At 45.9% G+C, this 22,157-nt stretch overlaps 1 protein-coding gene across 4 annotated transcripts in view; it reads right to left on the bottom strand.

Moving 5' to 3' along the window:
* Window positions 1–11,276: 11,276 nt before the first annotated feature.
* DRD2 (dopamine receptor D2) overlaps window positions 11,277–22,157 on the bottom strand; it is a 28,058-nt gene continuing 17,177 nt past the window's right edge. Inside the window, exons 2-8 of one of the 4 annotated variants that reach the window (XM_080567911.1) lie at window positions 19,587–19,899; window positions 16,698–16,807; window positions 15,018–15,154; window positions 14,185–14,375; window positions 13,247–13,333; window positions 12,262–12,454; window positions 11,277–11,771 (exon numbers count right to left, since the gene is read on the bottom strand). In XM_080567911.1, the coding sequence (XP_080424037.1) occupies window positions 11,578–11,771; window positions 12,262–12,454; window positions 13,247–13,333; window positions 14,185–14,375; window positions 15,018–15,154; window positions 16,698–16,807; window positions 19,587–19,868 (1,194 nt within the window). In that variant the 5' untranslated portion in view covers window positions 19,869–19,899 and the 3' untranslated portion in view covers window positions 11,277–11,577. Of the gene's footprint in view, window positions 11,772–12,261; window positions 12,616–13,246; window positions 13,334–14,184; window positions 14,376–15,017; window positions 15,155–16,697; window positions 16,808–17,464; window positions 19,439–19,586; window positions 19,900–22,157 lie in introns of those variants that run through there. The other 3 variants (XM_080567909.1, XM_080567910.1, XM_080567912.1) reach the window with 3 other exon arrangements.

The following is a 22,157-nucleotide window of genomic DNA, read 5'->3' as shown; positions in this document are numbered from 1 at the left end:
CCAGGCTTCACGGCTCCCAGCAGCAGCTCTCCACCCGGCTCCATCCCCGCATCAGAGGAAGGGGAAGAAATGCCTGACTGGGCATCAAGGAGCATGTGCTGGTTTCTTCTGCCAGGCATTTCGTCCCCAGCAAGTTGAACATCTTTTGATCCTTTCATCAGCTGCTGCTTTCCTTTATTCTGGCTTAGAGCAAAGCATGAAACCCTTTTCTCCTTTTTGGGAAAAAATAAAATAAAATAAAATAAAATAAAATAAAATAAAATAAAATAAAATAAAATAAAATAAAATTAAAATAAAATAAAATAAAATAAAATAAAATAAAATAAAATAAAATAAAATAAAATAAAATAAAATATTCTTTTTAATGCTTTGTGTCATTGTAGTTGAGTTGAGCAGCATGGGACAGTTTGGCAAGGAGATATCTTCCCCTTCCAATTGCTCCAATGCTGCACTGTTGTTACAGTTTAAAAACAAACTAAAAAAAGACCTAGAGGTTAATCTGTATTTTCCCTGCTGTAGTTTATATAAGGATTCAAATAATTGCACCTGCAAATAAGTCAGTCCCAAACTAAAAGTATACGTAACATTATTATTTTTGTTAGCAAGCCGTGGATCATGGGCCAAGCTCTCCTGTATAGCTTGCTTACAAATTGGCTAAAATCCCATGAGAACAGAATTAATCACCTAATGGTTCAGAGAGGCAGTTGCTCATTGTATCCCTGTCGAAAAGCTGTGCTCTGTTTGGTTCGCAGGCAAGACTGCAGATGCTTTCATGAGTCACTAATAAGCACTGCTGCATTTATTAAGTTGCTCTTCTTCTGCAGGGAGGTGACGGTGGAGCTTTTCTGTAAGCGAGTATCCGAGATTTATTGCTGGAGTTGGAACTTCTGAACGCAGGTTAACAGACTGGGGCTTTGGGTCCCGAATCTGTAATGTGCAGCCATTTAACCGAGTCAACCCTATACGTGCTCAGCCTAAGTTAACCAATTTCCACAGCAGGGCGGTGTGAAGAGCTTAACGCTGGTTTTGTTACAGCTCCCTTCTGTCTCATGCCACTTGTTAAGGAGGGCAGGTGTGAACTCCCGGGATAAATATCCCAGAGATTTTTTTTGATCTGCTGGCTGCAATATCTCGAGAATACAAATATCCATTTATGATACCCTGAGTTGCATGAGTGCCATTCAGGTAACAGAGGCAATTTGTGAATCACGTAAGTGATAGCTCATTAGCCTGTTAGTTATTTAATTGCTAATTGGTTTCTTTTTGTTAAAAAAAAAAAAAAAGGTTTCAAAACTGGAAAATGAAGGAGGTAGAAGATCAAAGTTTTCCAATGGACAGAAATCTCAGCCAGCCCCCACAGAACCCGAGTTGGTTCTCCAGCATAGAGACTTGTGGCAATTGTGCTTCTGAACTTAAAATAAAAAAATAAAAATGAAAAAGATATTCCTTCTCTCTCCGGAGCAATTATGGAAAGGATGGTCAGGCTAGGGTCGATAATAAAGAGGTACAGAAATTAACTGCAATAAAGGATAAAACGAGACTTTGTTCACCGCTGTGAATGTTGTGGTACAGTGCCATTGCCTCAGAAAGAGAAACCCCATGGATGCAGACAGAATTTGGCTTCGACAGCATTTAAGTTTGGGGCATATCTGGGCTTATTCCACAGCACTTCTGCTCTTCATAAAAGCTTGCTTCTCAGTGAGGCAGAGCAGTGTTTTCATATAACTGGAGATGTTATTGCTCTTCTTTGGATAAATGTGTCTGTCTGCTCCAAACAGGAAAAAAAAAATCTTTATAAGAGGTCTGGGGAAATAATGTGTTGTTTTGGAAGCGACACAAGTCTGCCGAAAAGTTTTGGAGAGCTTGACCTGCCTTTATTTTGCTGGGATATTTATTGTCTCCCGTGGGAGCTGAGTGGGTCCGTTTGGCAGCCAGCTCGTTCCCGGTGCCTGCCTACGGTTGTGCCCCGCTCAGGGCTCGTCCCCAGGGACCCCAGTGAGAGCAGGGAGACGTCACAGGGCACGAACCCTCTGAGACATTTCTAAAGAGTAATGGGGGGAACAAAACCAACAGCCACCATTAAAAAAAAGCAGACAAAAGGTGGAACTTGTCCAAAACCTGCTGAGGCTCTGGCAGAAGAAGAGCATTCTAGATCGTTTTCACGTTAACAAGATGTTCAGGATGTCAAGATTCTTCACGTTGCTGAAGGGCTGGGAGAAATGGGCACTTCCTGATGGAAAAACATCCATAAGGGAGCAACCCCATGTTGCCCTTTGCACCTGGGCTGGGGAGCTTTTCTGAATTTAGAAAGGAATGGCTGTGCATGCCAACAGGAGCTCTGTTCCCTCCCCAGCTCAGAAAGGCTCTCTGATGTTCCTTCCCTGGCTTGAAATGGATCTCTTTGGCCTTTTTGCGTGGCAAAATTGGTTTGCCAGGCTGAGGTTTGCCAGTTGCTTGTGCTGAGCTCCTGGGGGTGGCAGAGGGACTGCTGCCTGCTGCCGCCCATAAGCGCAGTGCTGGGATCCTCAGCCGGTCCCCTGGGTGCACACCCTGGGGCGTTGCCTCTTGCAGCCCATCAGAACATACCAGGGTCATTGTGATAATTAATTATTTTGCCTCCAATTGGATTTCCTGGGTCACAGCAGCTGGGCACAATTGATTAATTGCCTCTTTTATGCTGCATTGATCTAGCTGAACCCAGCAAATACAACAGATGCTTAAGACGGCCTGGTCTGCTGCTTGAACCTCGGAGTCAAGTGCCCTGTGCTCAGCTGTCTTAGTGTGGGTAGCAGGGGCTAAATTGCAAGGATTAGTTCCTTGGGAGCTGGCTGCACTCTCATTTCAGGAGGAAATCAGCTTTAGATGATGTGAGCAGAAAGGCCAAAGCTTTACCAGGGATTTTTCCGCCCTACGTCCGACAGAGAAATGACTCCCAGATTGTTGTTATTGAATGTTTTTCAGCTCGTCTACTCTTTGCCCTCTCCGTGTGGAAAGACGCACACCTTTGGTTATCAGCAGGGATTAAAGGGTTTCAGACTGTTCGGGTGAGCGGGAGAGGTGCTGAGCGGGTCGGGGCAGCCTCCGGAGGCAGCTGGCGAATGAGACCGGGGGCAAGGCAGACGGTGCTGGGCGAGGAGGCACGGAGCGTGCAGGGGGCTGCACTGGACCAGCCAACAGCCCCTTTGGGACCGCTGGCCCAGGGGGCTGCCTGCTCCTTTCTACAAGCTGCAGGATGTGTTCCAGCAGCAGGAGATGTGCGTGCTGTGCGTGCTGTGCTCAGCAGCTGGCGGTCCCTGTCCCACCAGAGCAGAGGTTTTCCTCTGCAGACCGGGGTCTGGAGTCCAGCTCTGATGCGTCCCTCTCGCTCTGGGACTTGGCTTAGCTGCATTTGCAGACAGGGTGAAACAATCAGTCTACTTTTCTATACCTAAATATCTGTTTCCAACCACGCTGCGTCACTCAGAGAGCCTGTATTTGTCAGACTGGGGGTGAAGAAGAAAGTCTCAAAATTAGGCTGCTTCATGGAAAACTTTGTTGCTTTTTTAATTAAGTAGATAAAGTTTGCCAATCCTTTCCCTTGCACTGAGCTCTCTGGATCGCATTCTGGTGCTTCACTCTCTGTAATCTTCCTGTGTGATTCTGCTTTCATCCCTCGAGTCACTTACTGAGCTTGTTTTCCAAGAAGGCAGTCGGACGTGCCCTGAGATCCCCCATGCAGGCCTGGGGGATCTGTGCATAGCTGGGCTCAGACACACGGGCACAGCTCCGTGGCTAAACAGGTTACTCCATGCACCTGAGCCACAGTAAATCACTCTGTGTAATCTTAACTCAAAGCAAGTGCAAGGTAAGTGTGTTATTGTAAACGCAATGAAAGCGCGTAACCCAGAGCATTTTGCTGCACATCTGCCACCAGCTGAGAACATGCCCAAACTCAATTACCATAGCGCAGTAAATTGCCAGGCCACAATAATTCAGTCATAAATCTGCATCCCCAGGTTAATTTGGTGTGACTTTCTCATCTAGACTCCAGCCTGCACATATACTGCGGGAGCCGATTCCCTGTTGTTCTGCGTTTGTACTGTCATTTATAGCAAAACGTCTTCTCCGAGTCTTTTCTGACCTTCATGATGCTGTGATTCCGTAACAGCAAAATGAGTGCACTGTGCTACATGTGCCTAAGTCCCTGTCCCCAGTGTCCCCGCCTTTAGCCAGCCTACTCATTAGGCTTGGATCAGCCCCTTTCCAGACTCACCAGTTTTGGTTTTTGGTCAAACCCTTTCATTCATCCTCATCCATGTTCTTCTCTGTCAGTGAGCCCAGCCCACGGCCCAGGGGGCTGTCAAAGCTGTAATTCAGCTCTTTAACATCAGCTCTATGTGCCACTGAATCATCTGATGCAATGGATTTCATCCTGGCCAGACGTGGGCACGTCGGAGCGTATTTGACCTGCTGGCACCGCGGTTATGTCAGGGTTTGGATCAGCCTCAGACCAGGCATCGGCCGCCCTGCTGCTGCTGGAGCCTTTTGGTGCCCTGTGAGGAACCATCGCAGCCATTCTGCAGCCTTCATGTTTTTTTTTAATTTTATTTTATATTTTTTTTTCTAGTAAACCAGAAGAATTATGTCTGATCAAAGCCGATTTTGTTTTGCACTAAAGCTGTCCTGCAGGGAGGGATTCTGAAAGCCATGTGCAGGAATATTTATTCAGATTAGCAGTGACTGCTGATTTCTTCACATAGACAAGCTCTAAACTCATAACCTGTCTCTTTCCATCATCTTCTCAGCTCCTGTGTTTTCCTCTGTAGCCCTGGACATTTTACAGCTTGGTTTGACAGTGCTCACGAGCTCTGCAGAGGTTTTCTGGGTTGTTGACTCCTGAGTCACTGTTACTATTTGGAGACAGGATTAGGTTTCTTGCTAATGCTAATTTGGGGGTTTCCTAGCTTTTTCTTGTGGTCTGTAAAATCAACCTCATGACTGCATTCATAAATCTGTATTAAAAATAGTTAGCACTACATGCCTGATGCAGATACAAAGCCTGGAGCTATGGCCTGATTTCCCCCAGGTGAGGCTTGCTGCCTTTCCATCTGCTCTGCACACAACTCGAGAGGGTTCGCGTGGTGCTTAAACCACAGGTGGATAAGCAAAGCAGAGGTCTGTGAAGACAGTTGTCATCTACTAAATTGTTTCCCCACACGCAGGAGCCACTGCCAAAGCCCATGGCCATAGCCCCTGACCCTGACACGTCCCAGTCGTGCCCCGTGTGCCTGCAGAAAGACGCGGCACAGCCCTCGCACGGGATGTGTGCAGCCCTGCTCCACGAGTGCGAGGAGCTGGGGCCTGGCAGTAGACCTGTGACCACAGGCACAGGTTTGGTGCTTCCCTGTCCTGCTGCCAGCCCGGAGCTGCTGCTTTTGGAAAGCAGCAAGGCCCTGCTGCAGGCATCTGCTGTGCCTCAGGGCATCCCTGGCACCACCGCTAAGCAGTGACTGTCCCCAGCCCCAGGACAGGCACCCAATGCTGGCCCCAGAGGGCTAAAGTCACCCCCTTTGGGCTTTATTTTTATAAAGCTCACTGCGAACATACAGCACATCGTATTGCAGTTACGTGTTACAGTCTCCCCTGGCAGCGCGTTGATCTCCCTGCGGTGGCTTGGTTACAACCAGGAGCGCTGGCTCCTGCCGCACAGCCATCACAGCCCCCGTGCTGCTTGCTCGCTTCCCTTCAGCACGCCTGGCATGAAATCCTGCAGCTGGGGCTGAAGTGACACAATCTTCACAGACTCATCAAAGCTACGGACACAGCTGATTGCATGCAGCAGGGAAGCGCCGCTAAGCTTGGGTAAATGCTCTGGCCAAGCACGGCGGCTTGGGAATGCGGGCAGTTCTTCCTCACTTAAAGGGCCTGGATTTTGCTTTGCTTTTTAAATCTCTTTAAACTCGTTTCTAGGTCTGTTAATTATTCATCATACATTAATTATATTTAGTCTGTCTTCGTCGCTATTTCTTTGGTGAAGAAAGTTTTTGTTTATGAGTCAAAAGCTATTTATGAAACAGACAGTCTGGTATCCTCAGAAAGATGCGAGTTGAGGGACTTGTTTTAATTATTAAAAAAAGCTTTGATTACAGAGAATGAGTTAATTTAACAGGTACAACTGGCTGTGTTTTTGTTTTTGGCTTTGTTTTGTTTTGTTTCCCCCCTCCTAGAAGTGCAGAAGAAAGCATCTCCATTAATCTGTCAGGGCTGATATGAAACTGTAGGGCTCACTGAGATGCCCCAGGAGATGGACAGATCAGCTCTGCCTTATTTCTTTTGAGTGGTGTGAACAGCTCTGGCTGGCGCTGGTGGCTGGGGTTGTTTTGTAGTCTGCAGGCTCCAAAATAAAATTTTGCTGGAAGGGAGGACCTCCATAGTCGCTGGCCTTTTATCCTGACGGGCTGGGGCTAGACATGCTAAAAACAAGCTGGTGTGTGTGTGTCCTGCTGTCTCATCTGGGAATACCATTAATTCTGCTATGTTAGGAAGGAGAAGTCATCTCAGTGCCTGATTTTTGGGTGGTTGTGGGGGCGCTGAGCTGGGTCACACAGCAAGGGGAGTTCAGCACGTGTTTAACGTGGTAGCTTTGGAAATCCTGCTTACTGTGGAAACTGAAGGCTTCAGGGCAAGGATTACCTTTCTGTTCTGTGTTGTTTCAAAACCAAGTAGACCAAAGCCTTTGGTTCATGCCAAGGATGCAAACTGCCATTAAGCTGAAATTTCAGTTTGCTAGTTCTTGGAGATTGAAAGTTTTCTACCCTAGCAGTAAGAAGGGTTGGTGGTTTTGTTCTTCTTTTTTGTTTGTTTGTATTGTTCTGCTTGTTTGTTTGAAGAAAAGTAATCCGGAGAAAACCCCATCTGCATGCCAGCTAAGGCTGAGGTTTTGCTGTCGTGCTGACTAAGCTTGGCTGAGGTTCACATGCATCTATTGGATTAGTTCTTGAATAAATTTTTTACTGCTGCCAACCAAGCTCGTAACAGGTTGGTGCTTATGTTTGACTCATTTCTGTTTGTTTCTCCTGACTCTTACAAGCCAGGTTGACAAATGGCGCCCTGGTGAGAGCAGTGGCTTTTAACCACCACCTTCAACCTGCACTGCTATGTGCCAGAATGCGCAGTGCCAAGAAGTAAATGCAGGCAGCCGTGGTGATGCCAAAAGCACCAGCGTGACTGCTCTTGGCTGGGTACTCATCTGGTTTTCATCCCTTCCTCCCCCAAATCCTCCCCGGTCTGCTTTTGTCTAGAAGAGAGGAGAGCTGGGGAGATTAGAGCCATTTCTTTTCTGCCTGTGTCTCTGTTTCTTTCCCAGTCTGAGGCTTCTAGGCTTCAGTCTAGAGAAAAGCTAGGATTCTTGAGCAGAAACTGAGATAAGGGAGAAAAAGAAAATGCAACTAGTCTGCAAAGCAAGTCAGAAAAAAGGCAAGATCTCACCTGAAGGCCATCTTTTCCTGTTATGAGTCTGTGTGATGTACAGCATGACCGTAGGTCCCTAGAGACCGACCCATTACAGCAAAGCACCTTTGTTGCAGCTTCTGGTAAAAAGAACAAAATAAGCATATGACATCAGGGTAGCTTGTGCAAGTCTCTATTTAATTACAGTGCTGGATGAGGACATTTGGTGGCGTCACACGTATTTGTGATGGGTAATATACATTCCCGACTCTTCAGGGAGTCATGTTCTCACTGGAGATTTTCACCACAGAGGTAGTGGCTTTTTTTTTTTTTCTGTTTTCCTTTTTATTTCACCAAGACGTAACAAGCTGGTTAGAGCTACCGTAATTAGTTTACTCTTCAATCAGGAAGATAAACAGTCTCATGACTGTGGTGGGAGCAAGCAGGCAAGCGCCGATACAGTGCAGGCAGGATTCACCAGCTTCTTAATTAAAACCCGTTCGGGGTGCAGAGCCACCTGGGCTTCAGCGAGCCGTGAATCACAGGGAGGAAAAGCAGGAATGGGAAGACTCAATAAGCAGAACTAAAGCTTCAAACACAAATAATGAATCACAAAATAGGGACTACCGCAAGGGTCTAAACAAGTTTTTCTTAGTAGAATTCTCCTTGCAATTTTTAGTTTGCTTCAGGAACAGAGAAATAAAACCTTCTCATATTGTGTTTAAAAAAATAAAAGAAAAAAGGAAAAAAATAAGAAAATTAGTACCCTCGCCGCCATCATCATGTTCTGCCATCTGAAGTCCTGAGGAAAGCAGTACTTTTCAGAGGGAAGTGACAGTGAGGACAGCATTTGCCAGACCCAGGTCTGGGGGCAAGAGGCCTGGGAGCCCTGCGTGCTGCAGCTGACTCCTCGTCGCTTTCACAAGTTTCTACAAGCACCTTCCATCACAACCCAGCGCCGCATGTCACTGTGCCAGGAACCGTACAAACACAGGTTGCAAAGGCTGTGCTTGCTCTCGGCATTCATTTATTCTTTGCAAAGCCAGAGATGATGTGTTCTTGTCTTTTCTCAGAGTTATGAAGGCTTGACTCATGGGTGGAAAGTGCTGTAGTTTGTTCTCCTTTCCAAGGGCAGTGGGGATGCACATACAGATACCCTAAATCCATAGGATACCTTTGAGTCCGAAGTGTTAGGAACAAGTGGCTTAGAATGTCATTGGGATGAATGATGGGCTGCAGGTAATTTTTCCAACTAATACTTAATCTCTAGGAAATGATACCTGTTATTTTTGGTACAATTTAGAGAACTTAAGAAGGACGGAGGCCCTTCTTCAGCAGCTTTTTCTCCATGATGCTTTGGAAGAGTTGTTCATCTAGTAATTCAGGTGTGTTGAGCTATAAGGTTCAAATCAGAAAAAAAATATCAGGAAAAGGTACAGAGTATCAAAGATGATGGTTTTGTCCCATCCTGGGTTAACACTAAACATGAAGTAAAGGTATGGCATAAAATTAAGACATTGTTCACATTCAACTTATTTTTGGGGCTTACACCGGTTTTTAGTACAGGGAAAATATCACCTATGGCAACTTCAAAATGCTTTAAAGTTTATTATTTTCTATTTTGATTCAGCTCCCCACCCGGTAATTCACTAAGCCAAATGGCACTTTTTTTACCTTGCAATTATAAATATGCTAGAAAACTGAGTAGTAGCTTGTTACTATTTTTTACACTTTATATGATTTTTTGACTCTTTTAATTCGGGCCAGTCTGAAATGATTCCCATCCCTGAGTGAATGTGCATGGTTAAAAGTGGCATAAAAAGAACAGTTAATGTCTTTGAACCTTGTGCCTGAAACCCCTTCTGTTGGTGTTTCCAGTCTTCAAATGAAAAAACAATTTTCTTATGAGTCTGTAAAAACCGTTTACCCTTATAATCCCATTAACTTACAAAGTACAAAGCTTCCCGAGATGTGCATTACAGTGCCAACACAGGAGTGACTGGCCACATCCTATATGTTCATAACATTTGGTTCTGGCAGCATCAGGTAACAGCTGGTTCATGTACGTCAAGAAAAGGTTGCTCTGATAAGCAGGGGCTTGCTCTTCTTTTCCTACACAGGATCTGTTTCTGCAGAAAGTATATGCAAAAACCCCTCACTAAGGCAGGACACATTTAGGCATTTGTAATTTAAATTTACAGCTATGACCAGATCTTGAAGAGCCACATTCAAATGTTATACAACCCATGGGCTAAATACTAATAACACTGGTTATCGGCCTCCTCCACAACAAAAGGATTAGATAGGAAACCTTTGGATCAAGGTGGGACTCCTGTTGCAACGTGAGAAGACTGCCAAGAGCGTACATTACAGCTGCTTGACACAGTCTCTCCCTGCTATGCAGCTGGAACACATACTGAACACAACTGCCAGCACAGCCCATCCCACAGCGAAATGCTTTGTTAACAATAGAGGAAAAAAGGTAACAAAAGAAGTCCACCCTGGTAGCGGTCTTTATCTCTTCTGAAGCAGAAACTATGCGGATGTTCAACAAACTGCATAGAGAAAAAAGGGATTCTATTGCTCTCTAGATTATATTTTAACATCTTTAGAAAACAGCAGGTAACTAAAACGTGGGAGCCTGCCTCTGCATATGGCTATTGTAATCATTGAGCTCTCCAGAGCCTACATTAATTTCTAGCCAGACCTATTTCTGTGTCATTTTATTCGTCTTACTGTATTTTATTTACAGAGATATTACAAAATATATTGTGAACTGAGTACAATTAATAAGTACAGAGTGGATTTGGCAATGCCAGAGTCAGCACGGTGAAGTTATGCTGTTATGGATTTCCACTTGTTTTAAACTGTGAAACAGAGCTAGCAGAGGGTAAGGGAAGCTGGAAACATCCAGACCTTTCAACAGTCGACCTCGGACACAGAAGCAGATCTAGGTAAGGATATACTTGGGCTTTTATTCTGGCTTTTTTTCCAAAATACACAGTCTTTATCTCATTTGCTATTGATTTAAATTAGGCACGATGTCACTCTGCACACTCTCTATTGAGAGACTTAGGCAAATCATATCTGAGGTGATCCTTGGCTTTATGATGCCTTCAAGTTAGGTAGGAAGAACTGGACCTAACTTTGACTTGTCCAAGTTCACATCTGAGACGGACATGGCTCCAGATGCTGCTCCTGGCACAGTCTTCATGTTTCTACATTCATCATGCTATCACTCCTCACCTCGCCTTGTAACTTCTTGTGAGCGACTGGAGATGAAATGCTGGTGAGCAAAAATTGCTGCTGGGCTGGCTGATGGGAGGTGGGGTCCTGTTTGATCTAAGTGCATACCATGCAGTACCAGGTATCACTTCTTTAATTTCTCTCCACTTTTTTTTTTTTGGCTTGGGCTTCTATCTTATTCATCTTGCTTATTTGTATTTACGCTGATGTAGCGGTCCCACCTGAGACTTATGCTCCCTTTCTTCATTCTACCCATTGCTTGTTGCAAGGATTGGATCCATAGGTGGGAGAACCTTCCGAACGCACCTGCGGACCTGTTTTTGTTTTTTGTTTTGTTTTTCCCCCTCAAGGCTGCAGCAGTTTAATACTGGGTAAGTCAGCTGGAGGTGAAGGCAAAGCTATTGCACGGAGTTTCCGCAAGCTCTGTCTGGCTCCTATTGCAAAGCGGAAAAGATGGTCTTGTCTTTGGTGAGATTGTGTCAATGACTTAACACGCAAGCCAGCGGCAGTGACCCATTGTTGCCTGCACGTGGCTCTGCAAGCGTCTGTTTAATGCACTCCAGGTCAGGTGGCCACAGGGAACAATCAAGTGAGAGCCTCCATTTTTGCTTCCACTTCAAACACCGTGTGAGGGTAGCTCTTAGAACTGCCCTTGGGATCAATGCCCTGGAGTCCAAAGGTCACCTCAAGGGGCAAGAGAACCTCCCTCCCGCATGAAGGTCCTCATTACGTCCCTGCCAAGAGGTGCATGGGCACGGCGCTGCTGTGGCACTGCACTCCCCATGCCCAGTGCAACAGCTTGAGACCTCTCCACGGCTGCCCACTTGTCTGTGTGCGTGAATGGCATTGGATTCTTTTTTTCCCCCCCACTCATTCTTAAAAATGTGGTTACTGTTTTTCCTTTTAACAGTGGAGGATCTTCATGAAAGCTTTGCGAAATTCAATATTGAAGGTGGTATAAATAATTGGGTTGACAGCACTGTTGACATATCCAAGCCACGTAAAGGCGCTGTACATTGCTGGGGGGATGTTGCAATCGCAGTGCATGTTCAGGATGTGAGTGATGAAGAATGGGAGCCAGCAGATGATGAAAACACCTGAGGGAAAAAAAAACAGACTTTGATTGCTGAAAACTAGAAAATTTCTGAGACTGAGAACAGTAAGCCTTCTATCTGTTTGCTATGTCTGGTTTCGTTCTGAGTGCCCAAGTAGCAAAGAACTTATTTGCTGATTTAAGTAGACTGGTTACATTAAAGAAATCTGTCCTGCAGAGGTGCCAGCTTGTTGCTGAACTACACTGCCTCTTGTGCTGTAGCTGTAGCACCCATGCCTTTTGGCAATGCACACACCCTGCAGCTGGACAGTTTTGTGAGCCCCTTGTACAGCACTGTGTGCTGTTCCTGGCTGGGAGGGAGGTCGCCTTCCTCTTGAGAGCCACACAGACTCTGATGCATCCTGTGCAACTATTTCTGTGGAGGCCTAGAAAAAAATAACAGTCTACACTGGACATTCAAAATGGATGCCCTAATTCTGGGTAGCTCTTGGCTTTCTACAGGATCACGAGACAAATCCAACGCGCACTCTCACCAAGTACGATGGCTAGCATCTGAGTGGCTTTCTTTTCCTTCTGTTGTGACAGTTTCCTCCTGTTCATAGCCTTGAGAAGAGTGGTCCTTAGCTTCCCGTTGGGCATAGACTGGATCTCAAAGACCTTGGCTGTGTGGGGGTTTTCTTTGGCATGTCCATTCTTCTCCAGTTTCCCAGGGCTGCCCAAGTGTGCCTGCAGGGTTGAGTTGGTGCCCCGATTAGAAGCAACCGGCACAACCAACTGGTGGTTGCTTGGGGCTGCTGGTTTGATGGTGGTTTTCTCAGGGGGACTGGTACTGGACACCATCTCCATTTCCATCTCTATGTGACTCTCTGCCTCCTGAACAAGAATCAAATGCCCACAACATAAAGACAGGTAAATATACAGGGAGCAGCAATGAACGTTTCTTACAGAGTGAAGCTGGATGATGCTGAAAAACAACCAACCCCTCTTCTCCCTCCCTACCTTTTTTGGTAGATGCTTGAAGAATGGGCTATAAATCATTTACACATAAGGATACATTTGGGTAGATGAGATTGACAGAACTGCAGAGAATGGCTCTGACTCCTGTATTGCACAAGGAGGCTGAGAAATGGGAGACGCTGTCTCCACTCCCCATGTATTTTATTTCAGAATGTAGGTAAATGAAAACAAAATTAACAAGCAAAGCCCAACATAGCCAATGTAGTCCAGGACTTAAAATAAATAATAGAGAGAAGAAAATCAAAGAGAAAAAATGTTAAAATGTCATGGCTTTTATAGCTGATCTTTAGGTGAGCTTAGTCTGGCTTTTTGAGCTCTATGATGTTAAACCCCCTGCTTCACTCTAAGGAACAGGAAGAATATTTAAATTTTTAGATTGAATGGTAACCTTTGTTCTTAGCTTATTTTCTCCCACACTGCCTAAATTCATTTTGTGTCCTGAGAAGAGAAAAGGGGAAAGCTAAGCACTCTGAAAAGCTACCACTTCTCTTTAACACTCACCACTTTGCGCTTATTAACTTGGAAACTCCCATTGGACTTCACAATAACTGTGCAGAGCTTCACGTCTTCTGGATGAGTGCATTTGTCCTAAGGGGCAAGCACCAGCTCATAGGTTACACAAGCAGATAGTAATTAGGAAGGGTAGCTGGTAAGGGAGGCGAGTGAAAATACAAACACAGGGCATGAAGCAGAAATTCATCAGTTTGACTAAGGTGCTAACAGCAATGGAAAACTACCCTAGAGAAGCAGTAGTGGAGGCAAGTATCCCTTGTGCTCTTCAAGAAAGGAAGGAAGCTACAGAGATCTGTTTACGTTTTGGTCCACCCTGCCTCGCTGCTTCCTCTGCTTGCCATGGCCCTGGCCTCTGGGGCGATGTGGGCTGGAGGTAGCACTTCCAGGACTACATATCCCTGCTAGCTGCTTTGCACATGCTGCAAGAGTAGAGTTCTCACCGTCTCACACTAAGCATGCTCAGCTTGACTCCACCAGCATCATGCCTGTTGCATGCTTCAAGAGGCTGCTTGCTCTGCAGATGTGTTGTTACCAGGGATGGAGCTGGTACCCCAGCCATGCAACAACTGACTGCCACTGAAATTCTGCATCTCTGTCAGCACAGCTGACTCAGAAGGTGGCACAGCTTGTAGTCTGGGGTACCCAAACTCAGCAGAGCCAAAGGAATGCAGTCTAGGTAATGACATGGCTCCTAACGCAGGCCTGCTGAAGCATCCCTGTGAAGCACCAGCCTGTGACCTGATAATCCAGCGTGTGCAGCTGGGCCTCCCAAACAGCTCACGACACAGCATTCACCTTTGTAATCCAATATTTCACATCCTCCAGACAGTCTTTTTTGGGGAGAGGAGGAAGCGCTTTGGGGATGAAGTGGGGCAGGAAAGGGAAAGGACGGTGGCAGGCGAGCGCGAGGCAGAGGGTCTGGTTACCTTCAGCGGTGCCTGCGTGTCTGAGTCCAGGCCATGGCTGCTGCGCTTGGTGTTGACACGCTTCCTCCGCTTGCGGAGCACGATATAAATCTGCACATACACCAGCAGGGTGACGATGAAGGGGACGTAGAAGGAGACGATAGACGAATACACTACAAAGGCAGGATTGGCAATGATGCACTCATTATCATCTGGAAGACAAAAAGTTTGGGCTCATCATCCCTCAGGGCTAGCACCAGCTTCCCCCTCCTCTCTCTCTCTCTGAAGAGAGATACCCAGAGAGTGGAGGGCCCACCACATCAGCTAGAAGCAGTTCAAGGCCAGAGACCCTCACATGTATCACTGCCAGTCACACACAGACCCAAGAGCCCTGGCTATTACTTGGCCAACAGCTGAGAGCGTGCTGATGCCATGCTATTCGCAATCCAGTCCTCCCATGAAACTGCAAGCTGAACTGCCATTTCCCTTCTCTCCAGTCTCGCTGAAGACATCTGCTCCATGCCTTTCCTTATCACGTTTTAATGTAACACAGATTTGGGTTTTGTAGCCGACAAACATTGTGACATTGACAAGCATCGTGTAAGCTTCGTGTCACTGCAGATCTGAGGCCTCTGCCACCCTGGTGTGGAACAACGAGAGATGAAACAGGACTAGAAGCAGCTGGCGTATCCTGGACTGGTGTGGGGAGGGCATACCTGAAACAGGGATGGATGCATCCTAGGACACCTAAAACCAGACTCACGCCTTTATTCCTATCTTGTAACAGAAGACTACCTGGGGAGCCAGTAAAGCCAGGTTGATGCCAATAGCCATCTGCAGGTGGCAGAACTCACCTGCGTTGTTGAGGCCAAACAGGAGAGGGCAGGAGATGGCAAACGAAAGCACCCAGACCACAGCAATCATGACGGTGACCCTGCGCTTTGAGCTGTAGCGGGTGTTATACAGCATTGGCATCGCTACCGCTGTGTACCTGCGGAGTGAAGATACAAACCCAGGCTTTGGTTATTCTGCAAGTGCCAACAAACTTTGCAGGAAATCACAGCTGGTTACTGTGTCTGAACGCTTGGAGCAGCGTGAGAGCACAGGGTGAGTCAGGCTGCTGAATCTCCAAGATCTCCACACTCCCTGTTTTGGAAGGCACGATGCTGGGGTCTGCTCAGCATAGCTCTTTTCTTCCCCTCTTTCCCTGCTTCTGCCTGCCCACTGCTCCATCACTCAAGCTTATAAACAGAAGGACTGAACTAATGGGGATACACACAGCCAGCCATTTACATCCTCAGGGGGTGTTTCTATGACTGCTTCTGACTGAATTGGGCTCAGACCTCACAGAATCACAGAATGTTAGGGATTGGAAAGGACCTTGAAAGATCATCTAGTCTAATCCCCTTGCTGGAGCAGGAACACCTAGATCACATCACACAAGAATACATCCAGGAGGGTTTTGAATGTTTTCAGAGAAGGAGGCTCCACAACCCTCCTGGGCAGGTTGGTCACCCTCACCACAAAGAAGTTTGATCTCATATTTAAGCAGAACCTCCCATGTTCCAGCTTGCACCCACTGCCCCTTGTCCAATCATTGGATGTCACCGAGAAGAGCCTGGCTCCAGCCTCTTGACACTCCCCCTTTACATATTTATCAACATTTAATAAGGTCACCCCTCAGTCTCCTCTTCTCCAAGAGAAAAAAACCCAGCTCCCACAGCCTTTCCTCATCACAGAGGTGCTCTTCACTGCTAAAGCTCTGCCCCACCTATGCAAGCCCAGCTGCAACCCCATCCCCCTTCAGATCTAGTTTACAGCTTTGCAAACAAGCCCTGCTAATTCCTGTCCCAGAACAGTTTTGCCCCTGGGAGATAAACCTTTCCCACATTTTACTGCCAGGCCTGGTGCCCTATAAAACTAGCCATTAGGAAAGAACCCAAGACCAGGCCTGTAGCACCTGTCACATAGCCAATCACTTGTGGACTGGATTTTTATATTCTGTCCCACATCATCACCCCAGAACAGAAGCAGGGGGGAAGAGAAAAACACTTGCACCCCAAACTCTTTCATGAACCATCCCAAAGCCTTGAGGCCTTTCCTCATTCCCCTCAGCCCATGAGACACAGCTTTCTCCCCACCTGCCTGGGAGATCAGCAGCAGGCAGCAGTCTGTGGAGCGTACCAGGCTGGGGAGTGTGCTGGTGATATCCATGGCCCAGGCACACTGCAAACTTTCCTTCACTAAAAAACCAGCTCTCCACAGGGAGCTGCCCTCCCAGGGCCTTTTGTAGGCAGAGGCCAGGGGCAAAGCCCGCCCCCCCATCAGCCTCTGGCGAGGCAGGGCCCAAACCACCTGCGGCTTGGGGCAGGGTGCTGCAGCCGGCCTCGACTACTGTACTATTTAAAGTCATTTATGCCCTCTAAATCACTCTTCCCAAAGACTTTAGCACCACTAGCTGTCACCCTTCCCGAGTCTTTGAGTCCCCCAGGCCGTGTCAAGATGGCCATGGCTTTCTGCCGCAGAGCCCTCACCTGTCAATGCTGATGGCACAGAGGTTGAGGATGCTGGCGGTGCACATCATGACATCAAGGGTCATGAAGATATCACAGTGGATGCGACTGAACCTCCACTCACCAACCACCTGCAAAGAGAGGGAACGTGGTCAAATTGCAGCTGGAATCAGGTCGCATTCGATCGGTCCCATGCTGAGCCAAGCAGGATTGTCCACTGATCCCTTTGAGGTCTTTGTTCTCTCTAGACTAAAGGTGTCTCAAATGATGGCACTGCCAGAAGGAAAATCATCCAAACCATCCTCTAAAGCATTTCCCTGAGGTCTGGTGGGGTTTTTATCCTTCTCGGGTCCAGCCTGTTAGTCTGTAGGGCAGGCTGCAAAGCCCAAATGGCAAACACAGACTTGGCTCGTATTGCAGTGAGACATGGGAGCGCAAGTCTCCTCAAAGCCAGGGAACTATGCAGTAACTTATGTAGGTCTCTGAAGCATTACAAATAAGAATCAGAAAGGAAATACATTAATTTTATATTATATTATTTATATAAGCAACCCCAATTGTATTTGTAGTTTTTTGTTAGACACTTTTTTTTTTTATTAATTATACATAGCAAAGATCAGTAATAGAGAAGCAGAAGCTTTCCTTTGTTTCTTAGTTTTAGAAATTGGGGAAGTAATTCCTTGCATATCATTTCTTGTGACCAAAATGAATTTAATTCATAGTGAATTTTTTTGATGTGTTACATGTTGCGATAAAGACAAATAATTTATGATAACACTTCTAGTTACCAGTAGACTTTTTCTTTTCCCATATCTTGCTGTTGAAACCAAACTTTGAAAATAAAGTTTAATAGCAATTATTAGGACTACTGTATTTGGCATGTGATGAAAAAAGTATATTTCCCTCTAATAAAAATAGAGTCCTACTGCATTTGAAAATAGAATGAATAAGATATCTATTCTTTGGTTATTTCTGCTCTGATATACATAACCATAGGCAGCATGAAGAAGAAAGAAAGAATGACTGCATTGAAGCTTGAGTGACAGATGAACACTCAGTGATTTAAAAAGCACTTGAGACAAAGTCACATCAGTAACTTTGACTAGAATTTGCCCGAAGGCAAAGGTTTCCAGCCAGACATAAGCCTGTGCAAAATCAGTTTCCTGAACTCCCAGATTTGACTTTATGGAAGATGCTGCAAACTACAGCAGTTCTTTCTCTTAGTGCTTTCATTTATGTAGGGGAAACGTCAGAAGTTTGGAGGTAGGAAGTTTGTTTGCACCCAGAAGGATTTTTAAAAGCATTTTCTGTCTTTTGACATTCATTTCTGCACCACCTTGTGACACAAAGCCTAAAAACCATGAAGATATTTACAGAACAAAGGGCTCTGGACAGTTTTCATTTCAGACTGCAGAGCCAGCGAGGCACCATAGTGTGCCTAACACACATCATGGCAATAGCTCCGTCTCTGCCAGCAAGTATCGTCAGGGGTTTTGTTGCTTCAAGCTACCAGTAGGCTTAGCAGAGTGTGGATATGAGCAGAGAGTGCAAAAGTCCATCGATAACAGCAGCAATCTAGAGAGCTGGATTTGTCTCACTTTGCGGATTGAGAAATCTGAGCTTCCTGGCCAATTCTGTGCACATCTGAGTGCAGAAAGAGGGGAGCATCTTACATCATTTGTGCTTTACTCTTCCACATTATATACAACATGTCTGAGAGACTCATAGCTGGCCCTCAGAGAGCCAGAGCTCCTCACAGCATGAGCCTCTGCTTAAAGTGGAGTGTTATAAGAGAGAAATACAATAGATGAGTGTAACTAATCCCAGAGGCATTAACTACAATCACAACCAGCCTGTGGTCATGTTAATACGCTTTAGCACATGCACAATGCTTTACATTTTTAAAGTGCAACACAAACAATAATTAACTAGAGTGATAATTAGTGTTGTGGCTTCTCAACAGCCCATATCATGTCAGTGGGCTTGTTTTGCTTCGCATTAATACTTAATGGACTGATTGATTATGGCTTCCACTGCTCGCCTCTCTGTTTCATCATTTGCTCTCCTAAACAAATGCATGAATATAAATTGCAAATTGAACGGAGCTTCAGCCTTATGGTTTCTCTCTTGGTCGTGATGCACGGTGTTCCAGCTCCAGGCTGGCTGAAGAACGTGGGCTTCCCAGCAAGGGGAAAGTGTAGCTTCTCCTGCTCTTTCCTCTAGAGATGTATTTTGTTCTTTCCTGCTATTTACTGTTGCAAGGATAATTTGCTGTCGGGTAAACAGGTAGCAGTCTTGGGAGTATTTGGCTTTCACAAAACACTGTGCCACTCAAATATGGCTCTGTATGCAGAGGCATAGAGCTCTTTTGTACCGAAGCGACGTGCTAACGGCAGGAATGTGACAAGTAGCTCACTTGTGATTCTGTTTCTCATATATTGTGACATAAAAGCTCTGGATTTACATCGTACTTCTACAATTGCGTGCTCCTCTTACTACAGTAGTCCTTCAGAAAGACGTTTTTGATTACTGTTTGTTGCAGTTTTTTTAATGCGATATCCGTGACGTAGTTGCAGATTCAGTCTTATGCTTGGGAACGTATAGTTTGCCCGCGTAGTTTTGAAAACAAACTTGGGGTCCTTTCACTCCACATTTATAGGCCAGATTTTCAATGTAATTAGGTTGTAATTCAGCCCTCTGAACACCAGTGTATTTTCAAATGAATCTGTCATCTGTTAGCATGTCCATTTCCTGGCAAGATCTGATCAACTGTTAGGAAATGTAAAACACCTTTGTCTGGTGAAAATCGGGAGGCCTTGAAATAGCTGATGTCTGGGCTGCTAAACTTTCCCTCTCTCCATCCACTTGCCAGAAACGTTCAGTACTGGGAGAAACAGCTGGGTCACCTACCTCCAGATAGACCACCCACGGCATGACCAGAGTTGCTACCAAGAGATCTGCCACTGCCAAGCTCACGATCAGGTAATTCGTGGTTGTCTGAAGGGCTTTTTCCCTGGACACAGCCATACACACCAGCACGTTGCCAAACACGATAACGAAGATGAGGAGGGTGAGCAGCATGGCATAGTAGTTATACTGAGGCTTCTGGTCCGCATTGGTCTCGTTGAGCGGCTTGCTCCAGTTCCTGTCCCCGATGTCACCGTTGTACCAGGAGAGGTTTAGGGGATCCATGAAGATAAATGTGCCAGGTCCCAGCTCCACCCTGATGCAAAAAAGATGTTGAAAAGACAGTCAAAGGTCAACATGTAAAATAAAGAATAAAATGGTTGTGCATGTGCTACCTGACTCCTGGGATTCCCCAGATCCTGCTCCCCCTTCCCTGAATTATGTGCAGATGGTTGGCGGGCTGGAAATGTGATGAAGAGCCAGAGGGGAGGCTGAGCTGGTGGTCAGGTACTAGGCAGGGATTCAGGAAGTTTGCTTCTACTCGCAGTTCATCCCCAGGTTTCCGTGGTGCGGGATATCAGTTGCTCTGTGCCACAGCTAATTCAGGCAGAGAGCTTGCCATCTTTGCATCAGCTCTCCTGACATTCCCTGTCTGCTAACTGCTCTATGTTAGGTGCACAAGGTTCAGAGCAGATGAGCCATGACCCAGTTGGTTTATTTTTCATGGGGCTTTGGGCTGGGTTCTGTTTTTGTTTGTTTGTTTTTCTTTTTCTTTGCTTTTCATTATGTTTTTTTCCCCCCCAGCAGGGAAATAAATAAATAAAAGAACCACGGGCTGAATTGTGATGAAGATGAGACCTGACAGAGCAGTTTGGAAGTCAGTGCTGGACCGTGCCTGCCTTCTGTGGATCTCCTGGTGAGGCTGCAGCACAAAGGGGAGAACAGGAGGACACGCCTGGGAGCCTCCCAGAACCCAGCTTCTGCAGATCTGGCACTGGGAGGACCAGTCACTTCGGGCACCTGGGGCACCATGGCAAGTTGTCCCCTTGTTCCTGGCTGCTGGCCTCATGCTTCACACCCCTCCCGAGGTAACGTGTGTTTAAAAGCAAAGGGTTGCGGTCTCTACCTGAAGCAGTCATTATATCAAGAACTGGTGACGTGTCAGAGAGCACGGTTAAAGTATAAAGGCAAGAGCTGTTTAAAAGCAACTGGAGATTTTGGCTGCTTTGGATTTGGAGTTTCAGCTTTGAGAGATCTTAAACAGACCTCATTTCACTGCTCAGCACTTCCTAAAATCAAGGGTTTCATATTTCTCAAGCTGCATCTCCATAAAGACCACTGCGATGTGAAAATCTGCCCATGTTCTCAAGACACCCTAAAGCAGGCCATTTCATTTTCTTAATAAAAGACAAAGCGAATTAGATTTATAAAGCCATGCAAGTGATCAAAATAGCAAAACATTTGCAAATATCAAATTCACCTGGGAACAATGGTTTCTTTATGTTTCACTGAGCTTTTGTGTGCTTTTTTCATTCAAAGAACAATTTGTATAATAAACCCTGGAAATTTGTTGCATATGGGTCCTTAATAGCTGATAATTCAAAAAGTGTCTGTCTGACAGTGCTATCAGCGGCACTTGATAGCTCTACAAATGTCTTCTTAAAAACTGTCAAAGTGTCAGAAATTAATTAAATGTTAGCTTATGTGACTCAGAGTGAAGGGGAAAAATCAATGCTAAATGCAGCAACAATTTTTTCTTTTCTCCCATTGCCCTTTGATAATGCAAAGCTATCTACAGAAGGCAGAAACATGCATAAAATGCAGGATAGAGAAAAAAAATCAGGAATATAGAAAAGTATCTGGAAAGTATAAAAGGAGTGGAATGACTTGGTATGTGCAGGATCAGCCCCGTGGCTATTCCAGCACCTGAGCTCTGACCGCAGTTCATTTCCAACCTGGTAACTCCACAAAATTTCAAAACCACAAGTCAGGTTCACTTCAGAACCCAGAAGAAGAAGTGATGTGAGAGGGTGTTTGCTCCCAGTGGGAGTCACAAAGAACATCTCGGGCTCAGTTCTGGTCTGGGGAACAAAAACAGCTCAGGGTCGTGCGCATCCCTTCCCTGAGCACCCTGCCCAGGTCAGTGGCTTTCGCATGAAGTTCACGGTGTATAAGGGCAGAAAGGCTTCACGCATTAAAACTACAACGCTTTCATTTACAGCATGTCTTGCAGAGGTGTTTTCAAGACCATTTTGTGCAGGCCACAGTGGCATCATATTGATGAACAGCAAGGTTGTTTTAGAGAGCCGAGTAATAAGGCAACCTTGTGCCTCTCCTAATTCTGTGTGGTGGCTTTGTTCTGTTTCAGCTTTTAGCCTGGTGCAAAAAAGAGGAAAGCATGGGACTGGCTTTTGGTTGCAAACACATCTGCACCACAGAACTGTTACACCAGCCACCAGCATCCTCAACCTTTATTTTCATTTCAGGAATGAGTTGTGAAATGAGGAAGTGGAGGATCTGTGCACAGCCAGTCCCCTAGGTCCAGGTATCGGTGATTTACCTGGCAAGGCTGGG

This window comes from Anser brachyrhynchus (assembly GCF_964034855.1).
Source record: "Anser brachyrhynchus genome assembly, chromosome: 25".
Classification (NCBI taxonomy): Eukaryota; Metazoa; Chordata; class Aves; order Anseriformes; family Anatidae; genus Anser; species Anser brachyrhynchus.
The sequence above is the reverse complement of the archived record's forward strand: the minus strand, read 5'-3'. Positions and strand labels throughout refer to the sequence as shown.